This window comes from Salvelinus sp. IW2-2015, linkage group LG5 (genome assembly GCF_002910315.2).
Source record: "Salvelinus sp. IW2-2015 linkage group LG5, ASM291031v2, whole genome shotgun sequence".
NCBI classification, from domain to species: Eukaryota; Metazoa; Chordata; class Actinopteri; order Salmoniformes; family Salmonidae; genus Salvelinus; species Salvelinus sp. IW2-2015.
The window spans coordinates 30,455,766-30,471,780 of NC_036844.1; the positions used below are offsets into that span (position 1 = coordinate 30,455,766).

The 16,015-nt window shown below is 44.8% G+C and overlaps 2 protein-coding genes across 2 annotated transcripts in view; both read right to left on the minus strand.

Annotated features, from left to right (window-relative positions):
• LOC111963719 (MAP7 domain-containing protein 2-like) overlaps positions 1-12,561 on the minus strand; it is a 24,874-nt gene extending 12,313 nt beyond the window's left edge. The window contains exons 1-5 of the mRNA XM_023987218.2: positions 11,377-12,561; positions 7,826-7,933; positions 7,041-7,151; positions 6,742-6,819; positions 6,033-6,227 (exon numbers count right to left, since the gene is read on the minus strand). Of these exons, the coding sequence (XP_023842986.1) occupies positions 6,033-6,227; positions 6,742-6,819; positions 7,041-7,151; positions 7,826-7,933; positions 11,377-11,419 (535 nt within the window). The 5' untranslated portion in view covers positions 11,420-12,561. The remainder of the gene's footprint in view (positions 1-6,032; positions 6,228-6,741; positions 6,820-7,040; positions 7,152-7,825; positions 7,934-11,376) is intronic.
• Positions 12,562-12,662: 101 nt separating this feature from the next.
• On the minus strand, positions 12,663-15,926 carry LOC111964327 (eukaryotic translation initiation factor 1A, X-chromosomal). The gene is made up of 7 exons (XM_023988193.2): positions 15,727-15,926; positions 15,074-15,157; positions 14,713-14,816; positions 14,379-14,429; positions 14,217-14,298; positions 13,859-13,950; positions 12,663-13,045 (listed from the first exon to the last, which is right to left on the minus strand). Exons 1-7 carry the CDS (start codon positions 15,740-15,742, stop codon positions 13,040-13,042), a joined length of 435 nt encoding a protein of 144 aa, XP_023843961.1. The 5' UTR covers positions 15,743-15,926; the 3' UTR covers positions 12,663-13,039.
• Positions 15,927-16,015: the final 89 nt, after the last annotated feature.

Sequence of the window (16,015 nt, forward strand, 5' to 3'; positions counted from 1 at the left end):
CGGCAGCAGTTAACAGAGGAGAGAGTTAGTGACGAGCGAGCAATGCCACCTCATTGGCTCATTAACCTGGATGAGCCGCGCTGAATAATTACCTGTGTGCACACCAGAGGGTGCGCTCCAGGGTCAGATGGCGACAATGTCTGGGCGCAGGCTAAAGTACCCACGCGCACGAGGCTGGTAAAGGCGCATAGCTGAGCAGGCCAGGGAGAAAGACGGTCTGCTGATCACATCGTCAAGCTCGGCCAAGATAACAACGTCGCAAGCACTGTAGTTTCTATCATCCCGTCGCAGGCACATAATATCTACGATGTACTCGGCCCTTCCTACGGGCCCTATACCGACTGGACTCAACTCTCGGCGGCGCAGGAACGGTGCGACGATGTAATAAGCGAGCAGCGCATTCAGCAAAAGCCAGTTAGCAGTACGAACCACGTCAGCATCGCCGCCCGTTCGGCTGCCGGCACTATCCGTGAGTGTTGAGACGATTATCGTGCTTCCTGCTGACTCTCAGGGGTCTTTGATCGCCCGACATCATAATCCCCACAAGAAACACGCACAAGCATCTCGAGGTGCCGCAGTCGAATATGAGCAATCATCATAACTGCCTCAGGCGACTAGAAGCCCGCTCAATCAACTGCCGTAATAACTAGCACGCCAGTATGCTCGTCCAATCTCCTAAAACTCGTCCTCTCTATGCTCCCGGTCTAAGGGTTGACCTGAGAGCTGATTCACTATGTTATCCCGACGGGTTTACGACAGGATCTCGGGACGGTCAGCGCCAGCCAGACGACATCAGAGTCTGACCTCGAGTGCTAGAAGGGCTGCGCACGAGAAGCAGTCATAGCTAACCCAGCAGGCACGCAGCTTCCCCAGAAACGGCCACCTATCTCGTGTAGCCAGTTGGTGACTGCTGATGCGGACTGCTTGTGGTGCTAGACTTGTTACGTGCACGATCGACTCTCCGTGTGCGGACTGCGTCCATGTTACTGCTTAGTATGTTGATCCGATGGCAGCCTGCTTGTGTGGCCGTAGTTTATCCTCGACTCGGGACGCTTGCTTGTGTGCTAGTCTCAATCGGCCCCGACTGCAGACTGCTTGTGGTGCTAGTTCATCACACCCGCATGGACATGGGCTTGTGCTGCCTAGTTAATATGCGATGGACTGCCCTCTGTGTTGCTAGTTTAAGGTATGGCCTGCCCGAGTGGACTGCCTTGGTGTGACTAGTTTTCATCGGCGCGGGATGCGACTACGCTGCTCTGTCGACTGCTAGTGTTATCATGATGGACTGCTTGGTGGTGCTTAGGTCTTTATCCGATCAGGACTCGGCTTGTCGTCGCCTGTTTATCCGATGGACCGTGCCTTGTGCTGGCTAGTCTTAGTGCTCCTCCGACTCGGAGGCCAGAAAAGGTAAGCTGCTGTTGTGTGCGCTAGTTGGGTGGATTGCTTCGGTTCGATTAGGCAGGACGTTCGTGGCTTGTGTAGCATATAGGGAGTGCGCTATACTCGATGGAGTGCTGCTTGTGTGCTCAGTTTAATTTGATTTTGAGGGGAGCTGCTTGTGTGCCTTTGTGAATCTGGTATGAGGGAGGGGAACGACACAGAGAGGTGTGTATGGCTATACAAATGTTATTAGAAAGACGCGGACAAAAGAGACGTTTTGGAGGAAAGCTTGTCAAAGAGGAGGGGCAACAAACTCGAACTATCGCAGACCGCACTAGACATATACGCTCTGTAGTGCGGATGAAGCGTTCCCTCCCTCCTTAGATAGCAAGTTTTCTTCCAAGTCACATGGGATTCAGTCATTCAACATTCGCCTTTCTGTGCTACACGGGGTGTAGTGGGTTTGGACTGACCTCTTTCCGTGTGGCACTGAGTGGCCTGTGGCAAAAGTCGGTGCACCACTCCAGCAGGCCACAAATTTTTTGCTGTTGCGTCACCGTTTCGTCTGCTAAACAGGCCTTACACGGCTTGGGCTCAGCAAACGACTCTACTTGTGCCAGGGGTGGATGATGTAAGGCGTCCGACTCGTGGTGCACGCCTGTGGGGTGTTGTTCGCTATTGGAAGCTGCAGGAACACCGTGCGTGGAGACTGGCTTTTGGCCAGGATGAGCTGCCAGGAGAGTACTAATGCAATTGTCAGGCTAGCAATTCCGAGCTCACGGACTTCCTGGTGTGGTTGCGCCGTATCCGCAGGATCGTGCTCATTCACAGATGAATGGAGGCGAGGAGGTTCACACACAGCTATGAAGAGAGTACTCTGTCATTGAGAGGGACTGGCTCCTAGCCTCCCACGAGACGGAGGCTGGTTCATTCCATCAAGCCACCACTCTCTCTTTAATAGCAACAGTGGACAGGTCTCAACGCACAAGCACAGGTCACTTTACCCATCATTAGGCAGAGTAGAAAGGAGACCAACAGCTGCCCTGGGGCTCCGAGCCACCTCAATCAATAGCAACATGTTGTACCACAGGATAGAACATTCGACAGCGTTGGAGGATAGTAGCAGTCAATTCACAGCATGCACAGTATTGAGATCATGGTATGGAGACTAGCTCGCCGTTCTTGGCCTTTAGATGCTATACGGCCCCGCTCTCCTTCGCTAGCTCCGGTCCTGTTTCTATGTTCTCAGTTTCTACAGTAATGCATCATCGATTTATCAAGTTCCAAGATGATTAGACCTTCCCACCTCACGAAGGCTCAGTGGGTTAGTCTGAGTAGAGGATTATAGCGATGCGGACGACAGATCTCAGCGGGCTATTTAGAGTCACCCTCGTTAACCTAGCATGTGTAGTCGGGAGACGTGGAGGAGGAAGAACAAAGCCAATCTGGATGGGTGATTCAACCCATGTGCCAACATGTTTGTCTTTTCCATTGTAGCAATTTGGTGTCATCTTGTTCGTGCCGTCATATATCCCTACTCTTAACTGTTTACAATTCTCGGTGGTCCGCTATGCGCTAAGGCAGCAAGAAAAAGTAGTCGAGGTGGAATCGCAGCGGAAATATGCACTCATAGCAATCAAGGTCGAATGAGCCAGGCACAAATAGAAGTATTGTGAATGAGACTTGACAGCTGCAAAGATTCCAAATAAGAGGGTGAAAAGCAAAGTGGAAGAAATCTTGAGTAAACACAGAAAAGCGAATCCGGCATTTTAGCCACACACAGTGGCTCCTCCTGCATTTTCTAGTTGGTTCTTGAATGACATATCTAGAGGATGATAGATCATGGCGCAATAGGAAGCACAGCGACTCACAACACGCACACACACAGCACAAATGGATCGGACTCCCGGTGAGATTGATGACCAAGTAAATGCGTATCATCTGTCTGCAAAAATATGGCATGATCTTATGAATATTGACACTTTTATAAAGAATATCAAGAAGAGCAAACAAATTTAATTCATGTTATTTCACTGCACACTTAGACGATACTTAATTGCTCTAGGTAGACTACTGTTTGAATGGCTAGGTTTAAAGCTGGCTAAAATGGTGTGAGGTCAATGTACGGCCCTACAAATCCCTAAAATAAATGGACTCGTCGTTGCGGAAAAGTGGCAGTGGTGTGACATGTGTTTACAAAAGACAAGGAGCTGACACATTGTCGGTTTGCGTGGCTGAGCAGATATTTTGGGAAGCATTGACAAATTGAGGGAGAATGACAAAGCAGGATTAGGATGACAGATATGAAATCAATGGAATGGAGAGACAATTCCATTGGCATATTACGGCTGATGAGGATCACTGGATGGAATTTACATAGAGATCAATAGCTGAATGGCAAGTAGCTTTGCCGCGAGAAGCCAGTGTTGACTGGTATGCAGGGTGGATAGACAAGAGGGGGTGGGTGGAAAATCCCCAATTACTGCTAAAGAGCAGGAGGCTATCCAACGTATTTGATTGGGCAGAGCGAATTAAGATACTGTGTGATTAAATGAACTAAGAGGAATTGTGAGTGGAATTAAGAGGAGCAGTACATTAATGTCGCCTGCTTATTCTCGCTATTCCAAAACCCAACCAACGTCGCACAGAAGGATGTTCAAACATCTGGCTGTTGGGCCTGCTGTTGCTGACAGCGATTGCGACGATGCCAACACCCACATAGAGAAAGCAAAAACAGAGGCATACCAGGAGTAATAGAACACACATGCAAATGGCAAACTGAAACGTTGAACATGAAGCTGAAAGAGCTGGGTGTGTGAGTGTGAGCACAGAGGGGAACTAAGCATCATGCAACTGGAAGATGTAGTGGCTAAGTGGTGAGGTGAAGCTTTATCGACTCCAGCCTCTGTCCTCTTCTTCTCGGATCCACAGAGCAGGCTCTGCGCGGAGCTCCTCCTTTGTGTCTCTGTTCTGGCCTGTCCAGCTGTTCCTCCAGCGTCCTCCACGGTACGGCTCCGTTCCAGGACCGGGAAGACAAGGGACTCTGTCACCGAGCTGCTCCCCTGGCCACACAAGGACCAGGCTAGTCGCTCCATAACCACAACCTCTCCTCTGACACAGCACAGTACAGTCTTAACAGAGCAGGTAGATACAGACCGCAGCTGCTTGGGACTCCACCCCTCCGATCATACACCCAAGCAGACACAAAGAGACACTCTGACACATTCACTCTCGCGGCAGCAACAGTATTGACAGGTTGGAGAATAGCTCCCCTTTCCTTTATCTGATATCCCCCCCCCCTTTATTTTTCTGGTTGCCTGTTCTACTCAGACTTCCCAGAGTAAAATATCTTCCTTCCAAGCTAGTTAACCCTTCCCCACCCACAGTGTTGCCATGGTACACAGCCCAACAGAGCAGGAGACAAAGCCATCTGGTGGGTGATCAACCATTGCCAACATTTCTCCATTTACAATTGTTCCATCTTTTCCTCCTATATATCCCTACTCTTCTTTTTCATTTCTTCCTATCTAACACAGAAAAATACATGGACATGCACCGACAATATGAACTACACACACAGATGAAGCCAGCACAATAGCAAATATTTGAATGAGACTGACACTGCAAAGATTCAATAAAGGGTGAAAAGAAAGTGAAGAATCTTAGTAACACAGAAAAGCAAATCCGGCATTAGCCACACCACATGGGCTCCTCCTGCATTTCTATTGGTCTATAATGACATCATCTAGAGGATATAATCCATCCAATAGGAACACACACCACACACCACACACACACACACAATCGATCCCGGGTGAGATTGATGACCAAGGTAAATGCTGTATCATCTGTCTCAAAAATGCATGATCTTATGAATATTACCACTTTTATAAAGATATCAAGAGAGCAAACAAATTATAATTCATGTTATTTCACTCCACTTAGACAAACTTAATTCTCTATAACATACATGTTTATGCTAGGTTTAAAGGCTAAATGGTGGAATCAATGTAGGCTACAAATCCCTAAAATAAATGGACTCGTCTTCGGAAAGTGGCAGTGTGTGACATGGTTTAAAAAGACAAAGCTGCCAATGTCGTCGTGGCTGAGCAGATATTTTGGGAAGCATTGACAAATTGAGAGCAATGACAAAGCAGGATTAGGATCAGATTAAACAAATGGAATGGCAGAGACATTCATTGATTAGGCTGATGAGGTCACTGAGATTTACATAGAGATCAATACCAATGGCATCAGCTTCCCAGAAGCCAGTGTTGACTGGTATGCAGGGTGGGATAGACAAGAGGGGGTGGGTGAAAATCCCCATTACCTAACAGAGCAGAGGTCTATCCAATATTTGATTGGGAGACGACATTAAGTACTGTGATTAATGAACTAGAGGATTTGAGTGAATTAAAGAGCATACATTATGTCCCTGCTTATCTCTCTATCCAAAACCCAAAACAACGTCGCCACAGAAGGATGTCAACATCTGGCTGTTGGGGCTGTTGCTGCACATGCCACACACACACATAGAAACAAAAACAGAGCATACAAACTGAGTAATAAACACACAAAAATGGAACTGAAACTGAACTGAAGCTGAAAGAGCTGTGTGTGAGTGTGAGCACAGAGGGAACTACATCATGCACTGGAAGATGTAGTGGCTAAGTGGTGAGTGACCTTTTCCTCCTCCAGCCTCTGTCTCCTCTTCTCATCCACAGCAGCTCTGCGGAGCTCCTCCTTCTGTCTCTGTTCCTCCAGCTTCCTCCAGCGCTCCTCCACGGTACGCTCATACTGCAGCTGAGCCCGCCGCTCCTTCTCCATGATCGCCTGCTCTCGCACCGCTGGAAACACCAACCAACACACCCAGATTTCCACCCTCTCCAACACCACTTTAAAAACCAACAACAATCTTTGTTCCTGAACCTCACTACTGGCTGGAAGTTTTATGGGGCAAAATTATAGAACACTTCTGCTAGTCTGCTATAATAAATTATACAACATTTCTGCTAATCTGCTATAATAAATTATACAACATTTCTGCTAATCTGCTGTAATAAATTATACAAATTTCCTGGCGTAATCTGCCTGTAATAAATTATACAACATTTCTGCTAATCTGCTGTAATAAATTATACAACATTTCTGCTAATCTGCTATAATAAATTATACAACATTTCTGCTAATCTGCTATAATAAATTATACAACATTTCTGCTAATCTGCTATAATAAATTATACATTTCTGCTAATCTGCTATAATAAATTATACATTTCTGCTAATCTGCTATAATACAAATATTGGCTTCAATAAAATATGATTTCCATCAGTCTAAATACTGACAGGAACATCACTTACCTAAACCTTTATCTCTTTCCTCACGTCTCTCTTTGGCTAAACGCATCCTGTCATCTGTCCTCAGATAGCCTTCCACATCTGAGGGAATGAGATATAAAGTGATATGAAATGGGATTAAAAAAGAGAAACAGACAAGCTAGACAGAAACAGAGCGAGGGGAGACGTTCAAAGAGATAGTGAGGGAGAGATGTGTTTATAGAGAGGACACTTGAAGATATTAAGCAGCGTTCATATCCAGAAAAAGGGAAAGATTCTATAGGGGAGCTAACAGCCACAGTGGGGGTGAGAGTGTGACTTACACTGTTTACCTGCATGATTGTTAGTGTTGTTGCCTGGCAGACGTAAAGGGGAGGGGAGCCCATTGAGCTGGGGCTTCTTCTCTATGACCAAGGCTGGGCTCAGCACCTCGTCTGATATGGGAGAGATAACAGTCCCCACAGTTTATCAGCAGAGGAAAGCAGTGCTATACATAGCACTAAAACCACAGTATTGGATGCACTGGATGTGTCGTCTGTAGGGTTCGAACGGTTTGACCTACAAACTATGACCACTCTATGGAAAGAGTGGTCATACAAGAGTGGTCATGCTCTACGACCCCCACAAGCATCATGGGACTCGTCTGAAGTCGGTACAGTTAATCTGTCAGTGGGCTACACACTAATACAACATGTAGGGTGTTTTGCTCTAGGACACCGACTGGACTCACAAGACTCGTCTGAAGGTCCCCTGGTACCAGTTAAAAAATAAAGTACAGTATACTGTATATGGAGACTGTTTTGTGCCAAAAATACTTAAATACATTTTTATTTTTTATTTGACTGTTTCCTGATATCTCTCAGATATAAGACAGACACTTCAGAACAAACTTCCTTTAGATTTTTGGGTGGGACTATCTGTTGTTCCATGTATTGAATCTGTTATTCAATGTGTTTGTATGGGCTAATAGCAGTAAGGCCAAATAAAATTATTATTAAAGTAATTCTGTAATGCCCCTTTTCAATTCAGACAAGTACCCAATAAGCACCCAATAAATATTTTTTAATGTTAAGATTAAGAGTGTGAGCCATCAGTTGGAGCAGTTTACTGTTTTTCACAGCTGGGCTCCCTGGATGAAGTACAACACGGGCTGGGGAGCCATGGCTGTTGCTTTGGGGTCTCTTCTCCGCAACTGACGGTGGAGTCAATCCTTCGGCTGGAGAAGGGAACATATGAGTCAAGCGAAAAGTCTGAATAGTTATTATAGGTCAGTCAAGGACAAATAGCAGCCAGGCCATTGATTTATTCTGGACTAGATTAAAAACAACAGCCATAATCTGTCCCTGTTACTTATGCATCACTCACCAAAATCTAATACAGCTCCCAGTCAAGGAAAAACCTATCAAATCACAACATTGGGTTGTACACGGCCTATAATGAAAGAACTAACTTTTGGGAAACTAGGAATTAGCCTAGGTACTGAGGGGTGCTTTCGCAGACCCAGTGTAAGTAAGCCTATAAATTAAAAAGCACTTTCGATTGAGACTGTCCATATCATGCTTTTAGAGTATAGGCTATAAACTTAAATCGGTGTCTGCCAGGACAGGCCTTATAGGTAGGCAACTAACAAGAATACCTTTTCACTGGCCAGGTCACATGTCTTTAACTAATGATAAATGGTCTGTGTTCTGGTGAGAAACCATATTTTTCAAGTCCCTGATTTGATTTGATTTGAATTTTAAATACATGTCTACCCTATGAAAACTAAATAAGGCCTCAAAACCAGATGCTAAACCAACAACCCAGCAGCAGGACCGCTACCACATGTGCTCATGTGCTCAGTGTGAACCTGCTTTCATCTGTGAAGAGCACAGGGCGCCAGTGGCGAATTTGCCAATCTTGGTGTTCTCTGGCAAATGCCAAACGTCCTGCACGGTGTTGGGCTGTAAGCACAACCCCCACCTGTGGACGTCGGGCCCTCATACCACCCTCATGGAGTCTGTTTCTGACCGTTTGAGCAGACACATGCACATTTGTGGGGAGCCTGCTGGAGGTCATTTTTGCAGGGCTCTGGCAGTGCTCCACCTGCTCCTCCTTGCACAAAGGCGGAGGTAGCGGTCCTGCTGCTGGGTTGTTGCCCTCCTAAGGCCTCCTCCACGTCTCCTGATGTACTGGCCTGTCTCCTGGTAGCGCTCCCATGCTCTGGACACACGCTGACAGACACAGCAAACCCTCTTGCCACAGCTCGCATTGATGTGCCATCCTGGATGAGCTGCACTACCTGAGCCACTTGTGTGGGTTGTAGACTCCGTCTCATGCTACCACTAGAGTGAAAGCACCGGCCAGCATTCAAAAGTGACCAAAACATCAGCCAGGAAGCATAGGAACTGAGAAAGTGGTCTGTTGGTCACCACCTGCAGAACAACTCCTTTATTGGGGTGTCTTGCTAATTGCCTATAATTTCCACCTTTGTCTATTCCATTTGCACAACAGCATGTGAAATTTATTGTCAATCAGTGTTGCTTCCTAAGTGGACAGTTTGATTTCACAGAAGTGTGATTGACTTGGAGTTACATTGTGTTGTTTTAGTGTTCCTTTATTTTTTTGAAAGGCGTGTATAGTGTTTCTGCATATCTAAGCATACCCTTTGAGCTGTCTGTGTCATCCTGACTGGTGGTTATTTTTTTTAAACTAAATATGCTTATCTGCATCTCTGCTAAAATCGTTTTATTTGATTTTATTCAACCTTGATTTACAATGACGACCTACTTGTAAAGCCCCCCCAGCCAAACCCGGACGACGCTGGGACAATTGTGCGTCGCCCTATGGGTCTCCCAATCACGGCCGGTTGTGATAAAGCCTGGGATCGCACCCGCGTCTGTAGTGACACCTCTAGCACTGCGATGCAGTGCCTAAGACCACTGAGCCACTCGGGAGTCTGGGTAAAGGATTGAAAGGAATGTGAGTCTTATTCGGTGAATTTAGTAATTGCTTGATTTTCTAAAGTCTACGGCTATTCGGCTATTTTAGCCACACCCACTGCTGACCGGTGTATAAAATAGAGCACACAGCCATGCAATCTCCATAGACAAACATTGGCAGTAGATTGGCCTTAGTGAAGAGCTGTGACTTTCAACGTGTCATTGTCATAGGATGCCATCTTTCCAACAAGTCAGTTTGTCAAATTTCTGACCTGCTAGTTAATGTGAAGTGGAAACAACAACGGCTCAGCCGCAAAGTGATAGGCTACACAAGCTCAAAGAACGGGACCGCCGAGTACTGAAGCGCGTAAACACTCACTATCGAGTTCCAAACTGCCTCTGGAAGCAACATCAGCACAAGAACTGTTCGTCTGGGGCTTCATGCAATGGGTTTCCATGGCCGAGCAGCCGCACACAACCTAAGATCCCCAAGCGCAACGCCAAGAGTCGGTTGGAGGGATGTAAAGCTCGCCACCATTGGACTCTGGAGCAGAGGAAATATTCTCCGGAGTGATGAATTATGCTTCACCAACTGGCAGTCCGACGGACTAATCTTGGTTTGGCGGATGCCGGGAGAACGCTACCTGCCCGAATGCATAGTGCCAACTGTAAAGTTTGTTGGAAGAGGAATTATGGTTTGGGCTAGGCCCCTTAGTTCCAGTGAAAATAAATCTTAATGCTACAGCATACAATGACATTCTAGACGATTATGTGCTTCCAACTTTGTGGAAACAGTTTGGGGAAGGCCCTTTCCTGTTTCAGCATGACAATGCCCCCGTGCACAAAGCAAAGTCCATACAGAAATGGTTTGTTCAAGATCGGTGTGGAAGAACTTGACTGGCCTGCACAGAGCCCTGAACTCAACCCTATCAAACACCTTTGTGATGAATTGGAACGCCAAATGCGAGCCAGGCCTAATCAGCCAACATCAGTGCCCGACCTCACTAATGCTCTTGTGGCTGAATGGAAGCAAGTCCCCGCAGCAATGTTCCAACATGTAGTGGAAAGCCTTCGCAGAAGAGTGGAGGCTGTTATAGCAGCATTGGGGGGACCAAATCCATATTAATGCCCATGATTTTGGAATGAGATATTCGACGAGCATCTGTCCACATACTTTTGGTAATGTAGTGTAGTTAGACAAACTAGCTACTCTAACTTGATTGATAGCCTGAAATGGCTTATTAGTAGCTAGTTGTGAGGTTGGGAGACTGGGAACCTATCTGGGCTAAATAACACCAACTACATAAAATTACTAGGCGGCTAGTAGTGTTACAGAGAAACAACCCAAAAATAAAAATAAAACATCTAAAATTAGAATACAATTTTTAAACAGGACAAATCTGAGGGGGCATGTGCCCCTGTGCCCCCTATTAGCATGACCACTCTGGCACAGAGCCAATCAATTTGGCAATCAACAAAGGTGCAAGTTGTCCTTTTGATGTAACAATTATTAATTGTTTAGGCAGCTGACCTTCAATAGAGTCAACGATATTTAGCATAGGCTATTTAGGCTATATTAGGAATGACTGAAGACTACAATGAAATGCAGTTTGGGGATACAGTGATTCATGCGCGTAGCCCTATGCCAATGTTATAGAACCCTTTACAAAATAGGCTACCGTGGAGAGAAACATTGGATATTGTAAACAATAGACCGTTAACGTTTTACCTAGCTTACCTGTCAAGGCGCTGGACGCTGTATTGACTGCCTTCTCCGCCATCGTCGTAGTCACTAGCGGATCACCCCCAAATGTATGGGTGCAATGTCAAACACCCCGCAGCAAAAGGCTCCAAATCAAGCCGAGGGAAACCGCATCGCCAGCTTCTACCTTCAGACGCATGAGAACATATGCTGCGCTATCGAGGGATGTATCTGTTTCCCACTGCCTGCAATATGTGCGCTCCCCCGGAACGGTGCACAGGCGGTCAGGAGAGCAGTAGGATATTCGGATGAATGCGGTTATTGAATGAGGCAATAGGCTTTTGTTTAGTGGACTAGTTTGAAGGTCAAAAGTGATCGTGGCTAGGTATCCTTGGATAACTGTTGGGAAGGAGGGGAGAAAATTATGCGCTCCAGTTCAGGGAGTAGAGCTGGATAGAGATGTGCGAATATTCGACAGCGCGTCAGTACCTCGCCTGCCGGCTCTGCATTACATCATTGATGGAAGGACAAACTGTAGCCTAATCAAATGCATGAAGTAGACTAAAAACGAATTATTGAATTGCATTTAATAGCATTATACGTTGCCATCAAATAACTGGATACATGATGGGAGTGGGACAGACAGTTGTTTCGTGCGTTTTATTTTCCATTGGGCTATATTTGGGGTGAAATAATACCTTTCTTAAAAAAGCCCAATATGAATTTGATGTCTTAATTTTATTATTAATATGCTTTCTTCAAATAGGCTATTAGTGAAAAACATTACAATGACAGCGTCAAAACTTTTGAGTAGATGTGCCTCTGAACCCCTCTGCCCAGAGACGTGAACGTGGATCAAGTGGTGCGCAGCATCTGAACAAGACTGGGTACCCTGCGGCGGTCTCGCTCCAGACTCAAATGAACCTCGCCCCGTCCTGTCAGTCTGACTTTATAGCAAAGCCAGCCAAGTTCTGTGCGTGTCATCAAGCCAAAGCAAATAAAACAAATGCGAAGAGACTATCCTTGCCTGAGTTCACCCGTGATCATGCTGTGGGCCTAGCACACATCCTTTTGAGCACTCCTAATTTGGTTACAAAATTCCCTAGGTTTAAATGCAGCATTGTTATTGATAGGTGGAATACTGTATAAAAACAAGGCACTATTACATACTAGGTCCAGTGTTGTGCAACTACTGTAAATGCTAAATAAAACATTTACCAATAGGACAGAGTTCTTCTACCTGCTTTCACCATTTTTACAAACTGACATTTCTGTTGCCAGCCAAGATGTTTTTTGATTGAAAAAGGCATATGAAATTATCACAACTTTTAAAACAATTACTTTATTGACCATCAATATCAAGAAAACAAAAGTACGTTCTAAAAAAAAATAGGGGAGGGGATCCTTTGTTTTAGACAAATCTCCAGACCAAACATTTATTTCAGTTTTTTTATTTTAAATTCTGGTGTTCTGTAATTTGAGCCTATATTCCACATGAGATGGAATAAAATATAAATATATTACACCTATAACAAAAATATGAAGTGTGGACTGAAGTAGGTGTGATGATATTCTCAGTTGATAGATTCCAGGTCTTAAGCAGTCTCAACTGACTCGAGGAAACAGGGCGCTGTTGGCAAGTATTATAGAAATGTCCACTTTCCTCTGCGTAAATGATGTGGCACACAATAGTCCAAATTCAGATCTGAGAGGAAGGGGAGAGACGCATGTTACCAAGTAGTATTACCTGACCCAATAGCAAAGACAAAACGTTCAAGCAAAATGCACAGAGCGAAAAAGCATTTCACTCAATTGTATGTGATTTCAGTTGATTGACTACATCAGTTATCCATTTGGGTTGGGGGGTATTCAGATTCCATACCGTTTCTGTGCCATACTGTATTACCAGAAGTGCATACAAGGGTCGCACAAAACAATTTAGGCAACAAATAAAATGTATTTATATAGCCCTTCTTACATCAGCTGATATATCAAAGTGCTGTACAGAAACCCAGCCTAAAACCCCAAACAGCAAGCAATGCAGATGTAGAAGCACGGTGGCTAGGAGAAACTACCTAGAAAGGCCAAAACCTAGGAAGAAACCTAGAGAGGAACCAGGCTATGAGGGGTGGCCAGTCCTCTTCTGGCTGTGCCAGGTAGAGATTATAACAGAACATGGGCAAGATGGAACATGGCAACAGGGATCTTGATCCAGGTAGGGATTGAATGTCTCTGCTGTAACCAAGAAGCTTGATGTTGACATTTAACCACTTAGTAGACCAAATGTATAACTGGAGCCCTGTGCTGTATATAATTCATGACATCTTAGATTTCTTAGTTATAGTTCACTTATAAGCAGTGGCGTTGCACGCACCCCCGCCTCAACCCTACCCCCAAAAAACAGTATTGAAAAACATACCGTTGGTATTTCGAAATACCCTGGTATGCGGTATATCGCCCAAGCCTATTACCCATTGACAGCTTTCCTTGTGACTTGCAAGAGGAACCTTCTACTTACATCATCTATGTCCTCGTCGTCATCTCCAATGTCATCAAACTGAATGTCCTCGTCGTCACCAGGTCCGAACGTGTCGGTCTCATTGATTTTAGCTAGGGAGTTAGAACATACACTCACCGTTAATGAACTAGCTTGCCTTAAAGAGTGCACATGTGCCCATAATCATAAGAGTACATGGCCATTAAGGCCAGATCGTTCTTCAAGATGTTCAAACGTTCATAAATGACAAACAGGGTAAAATAATAATCACAGTGGTTATAGATGGTGCAACAGGTCAGCACCTCAGAAGTAAATGTCAGTTGCCTTTTCATAGCCGAGCACTCAGTGGTCGAAAAGCAGGTAGGTCCCAGATACTTACCATGTTCAGGAAGCTCCCCATAGGCCTTCAAACTCCTGGCCTCGTCTGCATTGTACTTCAGGATAACATCAGCTTTTTGGTCCTTTAAGGAAGAATGCAATGTATTAACATTATCATAAAAAATACAAACCATTGCTGATTTTTGTCTCTCATAATTATTACCTGGTAATCTCGAAGTCCCACCAGGATGATGTCTGAACTGTTGATCCAAACCTGCCCAAGAGAGAATAACAATATGTCAGCAAGGAGAATTTGGAGTATAATAACTATAATACTTCCATCATAGAACTGGACACATACAGCCCAGGTAGAAGAGTCTGTCAACCCTCATGTCATTTCCAACCCAAAGCATTACAGAAGTAGCGCATAAAGGATGATGACATTGGATTGCATTTATACATTTCACATATGATCAACAGTCTTCAGCCTCCAGCTATTTGCCAAATTTTGTGACTAGTAGCACTAACGCTATATAGGCTACTGTGTACACAATTACCTTTTTCCGTAGCTTTCCTCGGATGTGGCATAGTCGCTTGACTCCATCAAAACACATAGCTTCCAGTCGTCCATTACCCAACATCTTAATGACTTGTGCATATTCTAGATTAGAACAGAGATTAAGCAGTTAGGCAATTCATATAGAGGTCACGAGGTGGCTCAAATGTAAGTGCTGAACTGGTAACCAGGGAGCACACAAATGTTGAATACATCTGATCTAGATCATAACTGTATTCGATTAGTAGCTACACTGTTAGCATGGTCAGTGTCAAAGCAGTTGACAGTTGGTTGAAATTAAGTCAGAACCTATTTGCTAAATTTACAGACTAAATAAGGTTGAAGGGGGACCTTGCACTCACCTTGGCCATCCTCTTTGAAAACCAGCTCTCTCTTTTCTGATTCATTCTCATTTTTACCACGTCGCCGATTCTTTCCTCCCTTACCTGTAAATGAGATGAGAGGATGAGAGATGTATTGGAATGCCAATTTTTCTATCTAATGGGTGACTGTCATTCCAATTCCACCAGTCATTGGCAACATGAGTCAAATAAACACGGATAAATAGGCCAACCAAATGGCTGTAGCCTAGCTACAAATATACTTTAATTAATCAATTTTTATCTGTGCTAGTTAGCTAGTGAATGTGACAGCATCAGGGCTGAGGCTCAAGATGATGGGCACAGGGCAGGGATATTTTTGGCCTACCGCACTAGTTGGTACTAACGTCATTCAGTTGCGCAAAATAATGTGACAAAAGGCAGTTCATAGTTCGCCAGTCGAATTCCTACATTATTAATAGTCAAATTGCGATAAAATAAACAATATGACGTTGGTGGTAATGAAGGTTAAGCAACGTTTCCACGCTTTTAAATATTTGTTAAATGCCATACGGTGCCTTCCTCCAGTCACGTTGCTAAGCATGGGCCCGGGTGGCTAGCTAGCTAGCATGAACATCAACCATTCCATGGAATAACGTTAACTAACAACCAAAGGAAACATGTTTGCTACTTACCTTTATTCTTCGGCATATTCCCAAACGAACAGGCTTTGTTAAATCAGTCCTGTTTTGTCCGTATCGAATTGTGTGTTATAAAAATGGAATGAAATACCAATCCGTGACGATGTCACACACTTACAAAGTTAGCAAGCTTGTTAGCTTAGCTTTCTCGGGGAAACCTCTTCCGCTTGCAACACCGTGAAGCAGCATTAGGGTTTAAAAAGTGGCTTCCTACCCATGTTTCCTAACCGATCTGGTCTCCTACTTCATATACGCATTAAAATGGATAGTTATGTGGCCTTTC